The sequence below is a fragment of the Musca vetustissima genome, unplaced genomic scaffold (genome assembly GCF_032173495.1).
Source record: "Musca vetustissima isolate MV318-11 ecotype Yass unplaced genomic scaffold, APGP_CSIRO_Mvet_v1 utg73954, whole genome shotgun sequence".
Taxonomy (NCBI): Eukaryota; Metazoa; Arthropoda; class Insecta; order Diptera; family Muscidae; genus Musca; species Musca vetustissima.
In genome coordinates, this window is record NW_026873023.1 from 1 (window position 1) to 7,183 (window position 7,183).

Here is a 7,183-nt window from a genome sequence, read left to right on the forward strand (position 1 = left end):
TTTTCAAAATCTGGTCGCCTTACCTTAAACAGCATCCAATTAGAAATAGGTTTTGTCGTTCATTTTAGGGAATCTGAAATATCATCAGCTGATTTTCTCTTCTTCCATGCCTTTTCTAATACTTAATTGTGTCCGTTATGCATTACACTCATTCGTAAATAATAGTTATTTCGGTTTTTTGTTTTGTGTTCGTTATCATCAATCGCTCTATCCCAACTCCTCTGTTTCTTGGCTGTGGAACGTTTTTATATTTGATAGGTTCATAAAAAAGTATCGCGACCAACTTCACTAGAATCGTCATCGTTTGATTTGATGTGTAGACCAAACCAGCAACAGCATTCATTTTCTATCCAAAAACCCAAGTGTAATTCTAAAATTACAAAACATCTAAAAAGAAAGAACCATAAATGCGGTTGATGGCGTTGTGTTTGAAATATGAATCGAAAGGGAACACGAGAACAAAATGATATTTCCATAATTATCGGGAACCTACCAAAACGACTACAGGATAAAATCATAATACGTGAAGGGAATAACAGCAATAGTGGTGGTGGCACTGGCAGCGGTGGCAATGTGATAGACACAAATAAAAAAGGCGCGGGCAAAAGTAATCAACATGAGACGACAAGGACTAACAACGATGGCTTGCTTCTGGAGACGCAAATGGCAGACGGAGGTGTGGTGGCCGATAGAAGGCCAACGCCAATGGATGGTGGTGTGACAACCATTGATTACTTTTTGCGATTGCCAACTGGAACAGATGTTGAACGTACGGGCAACGTTGTTAGGTCTGTTTTGGAAACCAGCGGACCTACAACAAAGCATAACGGGCAGAGGAAAGTGCTGCAAAAACATGCAACTGAGAATGGGGACAGTCAAGAATCGGTGTCAATACCAGGTTTGATACGTCTCAATGCGGAAAATGTCAAGAAACTGAACGAAACGTCGTCGTCGTCCCATTCGAATGGTGTGCGTAACCATGAACGACGCAACAGACATCAGACAAGACAGGAAGTCTTAGCAACGTCGAAGAATATCATGCCAATGTCTCCGGTCAGACATGTCCAGAGGATAAATCATCCGAATTGGTTTGACCTGTTGGAAGACACGTGGGCAAGTCGATTGCCACAATTGTTCGAAAATCTGCAACAGATATTGCAACAAAATCAGGCTATAGAGGTATGTTTCGGAGTAGCGATTTCCTTTTGAACAACTTTTAAATGAGGTTTTTTTCAGAACTGGAATAAATTACGTACTCTGCGCAATGAACTGCAAGATATCTTCCAACAATTGCTATTGAAAAATCTTAAATTTTGTTGTGAGCAGAAGGTTGATTCGTTCTTTTGGAAAGTTCTCTTCTACAATATGAGGGAACATTTAAAGGAACAACAACAACAGCAACAGGGTGAAACAGAAATCATCAAATATATACGAGCAATAATTGATGATGGCATCAAATTCTATGATCATCTATATGGGGAGTTGGAAAAGCAATATGTCTTCACAACGTTCTCAACAAAAACTGGAATTTATTGCCAAAGTTATGGCCCAGAAGATTTTAATATGTTTGGGTGATTTATGGCGTTATAAAATCAAAGACGCCCAGGGTCAGGATTATAGTACGGCAGAGAAATATTATCAATCCGCTCAAGCTTTAGTACCATCAAATGGTGTACCCTATAATCAATTGGCCATCATAGCAATACTTAATGTATGTATTAATATTTGTTTGAAATTGCCATGTAATTATTTATTGGAATATATTTTTAGCGTAAAAAATTCGATGCCATTTACTTCCATATGCGTAGCCTTATGTCTTCCAATGCCATATACTCATCAAAAGAATCCCTGTTGGTTTTATTCGATGAAATACGCAAAAAATATGAAGAGACCGAATTGAAATCATCACCAGTACATGCGAATTTTCTTCACAACAACAATAGTTCCCAGTCCAAATCAATGCGCAAAGAGGTGTGGATTTATCCAGATGGCTTGCGTCGTTTGCATCGCACCGATTTCAATGGTAATAGTAATTATAAATTGGCCGTTAGCGAAGAGAAACGTTTCAAAGAAATGCCAGTTGAAGAGGTATGTTTTTTCATATTTTCGAAATAAAATTTTAAAATTTAATATTTTGCGACTTCTTATAATTTTATTAGCTTTTGCGACGCATTATATCATTGTATCTGTACATCATTGGCAAGTTATTTAATGGTGTGGGGTAAGTAAAAGTAAAATTTGTTTTAAAAAATATGCAAAGTTTCTTATATTTATTTTTGTTTTCTAGCATGGAAACCATTGTGGAACACCAACGCAAACTTTTAATGCAATTTGATGTTTTGTTACAACATAACAAGTTAGGAATTACAAGAACAAGACTTTTGAAAATATTGGCCTTAAATATATTTGTGATGGAGCATAATTTAAATAAAGGTAAAAAAGTCTAATTACACGAGATATGAAAATTAATAATTTACCTTTGGTTATTTTATTTTAGACACACGACGTTATCATGCATTTAACTTTTGCAATCAATTCTTTGGACTATTGCTGCGAAAAACAAATTCACTGCTGACCGATTTAAATGACAATCCCGAGGAATTCGATGATGAAAAGTAAATATTTTGATTTCTTCATACCCTATTATGGTTGAATAACTTAATGTGTGTTATTCCCCTCCGCATAGGTTTATGGATTTGACTACAGTTTTGCAGTATAACAGAATTTATATATTGTGGCTACAGCACCATGTTAATATTTGGGAACCCATTAAAAATGAAGAGTAAATTTCGCAATAACAAAAAAATATAGCTTCAGTATAATAAACCCATTCATATTTGAATTATTTTAGACACATCTACTTTAACACCTGGCCTGAACTTGAAAAACTTTTCGAGTTATTGAAAGAAGAAAATCTTACCATACCATCGGACAATGAAATTAAATATGAAGAAGATATCTTTTTGGCCGGTTTCACACCCACAGCAGCAATAATACCCAAACCCAAAGATGATAACCTATCCGATGAGGGTTTACAGTTAAAGGCTAGATTGAAAATCATTTATGATTTTGAAAACTTCTATAGAATGCATAACAAACGTTTGGAAAACGTTGAAACATCATCACATTTTATTACTGAAGTATTAAATTCAGATATCAAACAGGCATTGGATGATTTACAAAGTACCCAGACACTTGGTGGTAATGTTGTTGCAGCTGAGGAGGATAATAATGAGAATTGTAATAATGTAAATGAGGCGAGGGATAATACAAATTGCGATGATTCGGAAAACAATACCGAAAATATTGTTGTCAATGGTGATGCTTTGCCAATGAAAGCCAATAATAAATCGTTGAAAGTAAACCCCATCAATGGTAAAATGGAAAATGACCAACTGTCACAATTGTCGAAACTGAAACGTGAATTGGAGGCAAAATCAAATGTCAAGAAAATGTATTCAAATAAATTGGAGGTAAGTAATCTATCTTTAAATCAAATTCCTCATAAATGTTAAACACTTGTTTCAATAGGAAATTTTAAAATTTGTGGACACAAAATTGTACATTGAAGTCCGGCCAAAATATCTATTGCCCGATACAAATTGTTTCATTGATTGTTTGGAAGATTTTGAACGCATTGTTAATGAGTTTAAACGCTATACATTAATTGTGCCATTAACTGGTATGTTGTTGTTTTCTTACTTTGGAAAGTTACTAAATTTTGGTCTTCTTGTAACAGTGGTCAAGGAACTCGATGGCCTTTCAAAGGGTGTTAAAGTGGAGTCAAGCCTAGAAAATATGCAAAAACATCGCATACATCACTATGATGATGTATCGACCAGGGCCAAAAAGTCATTGGATTTTATTAAATCTGCCAAAAGTCATGTGAAGTAAGTTAATTTTTTTAGAAATGAAAACAAAAAAATTATATAATTATTTTTTCAGGTGTGCCACAACCAAGGGTTCCATAATAAATGCCTCATTATTTGCCTTGGTCGAGGAGGAACATGTTTCGAATGATGATAAAATTTTGGCTACCGCTGTGGCATTATCCAAAACCATGAGCACTGAGACCATCAAAGGTAAATGCTTTGGATTCAAAAATAAATTAGAAATTTAATTTATTCCATCCTTTTTTTCATTGCAGATGGCAAATGTTTCATACAAACCGAATTGATTCTAATTACAACTGATCGTAATTTACGTGTAAAAGCTTTGTCACGTAATTTAACCGTTAGTGAATTACCCGAATTTATACAATGGGCCAAAGACTGTAATTAAATGGAAAAAAAGAAATGATAACTATGTGTGCTTCACAAGATGTCTCTACCACATATATTTATACTTGTCATTTGTCGCAAGATCATTTTTTTATTAATCTAAACCAAAACAATGGTGTTAAATTTTTTTTTAAAAGGTATACAGACCCAGCCGAACATTTTGTTCTCAAAAAACATTTTTTTAAAGGACTCTATTGGGCTATCCTTTACATTTTCTATATATCTGTGTACTCTAAAGAATATTTTTATAAATTATACAGCTTTAGCTGTATATAATGGAAGAGCATAGTTAACATAGAAATTTTATAAAACTTTTTATTGCGTGGTAAATCTGAAACTAAGGAAAAAATTTAATTTTATATGCAGTGTTTTACACCAAGTGTGCAAAAAAGAAATCTGTTGAAAAACATGAGCGGGCATTAAATTGGCAACAAACAAAAGTATTTGTTAATGTTTTGTAGTAGGGGGGTTTTATTTTTGAATCGTTATTTTGTGTAAATTGTATTTTGTTTTTATATTACATCTATGTTTGTGTGCCCTTCCATTACACAAGTGTTTTGTTAACGCTCTACTCTGTAATAATGGTGTTGGATAAGTAAAATTATCAGTTAAATTATAAATAAAATAAAAAGAATAATCACAAAAAAATAAACACAAGTGTTTTCGTTCAACTTAATCGTGAAGAGGCATGTATATGTAGATGAATAGAGGAATTCAAACGTAATTTATATTTAACTTTGAAATGTGTAAAAACTCCAATTACAAATTACCCCAGGATTCCCAAGAAGAATTTTTACGATCTAGAGAGAGAGGTCCAGAAGTACAAAAAATAGCCTCTAGATTAACAAGTTTGAATTATATTTACACTGAAGAATGGTTAAAAATAATCCTCGGAGAAAACTCGCAGAAGGACGACAGCTATCTAGACAAACCAACTGAGATGAGGGTGGGGTAGACGCCTCAATTCGCGAATTGTTAGCATGGTGCATAACATATGTCCGGCATTGTGGTAATGGTACACATGCCAAACCTCATCGGTTGCCCAGCCAAACCCCACTCAGCTAAAGCCTACTCCAATATGTACACAAACTGTACAGGTCGCTGCCTTTTTAATGCTCAAGTTCGAAGCCGAACATGGTTGAGAGAAAACAAGTAAAAAAATGTCAGTCGGTAAAGTTCTTAGCCTAGTACAAAAAGCACGGTATAAAAAGAAAAAAGTTAAGTATTTTGGAAACTTCCATCTCTGTTATGAACACATGTTAAATTTTGTTTCGATCTGGCAACTTCCTTTCTTCCATGTTACACAAAAACAAAATTTTACATGTGTTCATAACAGAGATGGAAGTTTCCAAAATACTTAACTTTTTTATGTTTATACCGCGCTATTTGTGCTAGGCTATGAACTTTGCGAACTGCCCTCGTATACCCTCAGCCTTACGGTGGACTTCGGAGTTACACACAGGTTATATTATTCGTTTTATACAAGTATGTTTTTATCACAGAGGTTTCGGATTTAATGTGTCCCCCCATCTTCCTACTTGATCAAGGCTTAGTAAAGCTAAGAGGTTGTAAAAAGTTTCGTTCAAATCGCATAGTCTGTTCGCATGATATTTTAAAATTATTTTTAGCACAATTTTGACCATTTTTTGGGGAAGGTACCAAATAAGATATACTAAGATATGCAAAGTTTGAATGAATTCGGATACTACCTTCGAGAGTTATCGTGCGCACCAGCCGACCAGAAAGACGGATAGACATTTGTAAATTGACTCCAAATTGTCTGAAACGGATTTGGTCCAAAGAAACATGGGGTCTAAAACCAATATTTCGATGAAGCACATTCTTGCCATTTCAATGTGTATATACCCTCATTAGCCATATTCCATATTCGAAGTACGAAACAAAAAAAAAAAAAAAAAAGTTTTGAAGACCATTCCTTTTCCTCTCTCTCTCTCTATCTTATAGAAAGGATTTACACCGCGTAAGCACGTCAAGAATGATATTCTTGATTCGTGATCGGCAAAAACTAGTGATTGTAGCTCAGTCAAGAGCAAAACCGCACTGACACATGCTGAGTATGTGGCCAAGCCAAGATTCACATGTCTTCGTTTTAATTTGGAAAGCAACCTTCCATCATTTCAAACCAAAAACAAATTTATTAAGAAAAAAACAGCAGAGCAAACATTTGAAAATCTTCAGCGAATCCACAGACTTGATGCATATATCCAGTTTGAAGTTTTGATGTTATTTCAGAGTACAACTCGTGTTATTCCAAATTAAACGGCGTTCCACAGTTCTATGGGGTAATTTTTGTATATTGAGTATTTTTTTCAAATTTTACTGCTAGTATTTAAGTTAAATGCCCACGAATTCAAAAATAAAGTAATTTCTTCTTATGGCGGGTTTCCATACTTAATTTATTTAGTTTTGTTTTTTTTTTATTTTAAAGCAAAATCGTATATCAATTTTTTATTGTTTGATATATAACCTTAAAATATTTCTTATTGCACAGTAAAATTAATTTTAGATAAATAAAATATTTGCATTTTTTCTTTTCTTTTTGTAGACATACATCATATAACGTGTGTAAATATATTTATATATAGATAGAAAGATAGCTATTTGTTATACACATTTTTTTAGGTTACTTCTTTAACAGTTTTGTACATTTATCACAAGTACAAAATAGACACTAACGAAAGAAAAAAACATTTAATTTTTAATACTATTTTTCTGTTGTACAATTAAAAAATAATTAAATTATAGGCATTGCAGAGCATTTGATGCTTAGAAATATTTTAAAGATAGATAACATATATATTTAAAACTAAAAAAAGTTAATATAAAAGGACATGTGTGGTATATAACAATAACAACTATAAATACAATATGAATTTTGGGTT

General features: G+C 33.4%; 1 protein-coding gene across 1 annotated transcript; it reads left to right on the plus strand.

Moving 5' to 3' along the window:
- The first annotated feature begins 435 nt into the window (after window positions 1-435).
- LOC133322124 (telomerase-binding protein EST1A) lies at window positions 436-4,281 on the plus strand. The gene is given in 13 exon segments (XM_061531176.1): window positions 436-1,179; window positions 1,237-1,499; window positions 1,501-1,711; window positions 1,771-2,088; window positions 2,160-2,221; window positions 2,288-2,433; window positions 2,498-2,615; window positions 2,687-2,782; window positions 2,852-3,473; window positions 3,532-3,682; window positions 3,740-3,890; window positions 3,946-4,082; window positions 4,148-4,281. Coding segments are annotated over 13 exon segments (3,153 nt in total).
- The last annotated feature ends 2,902 nt before the right edge of the window (window positions 4,282-7,183 follow it).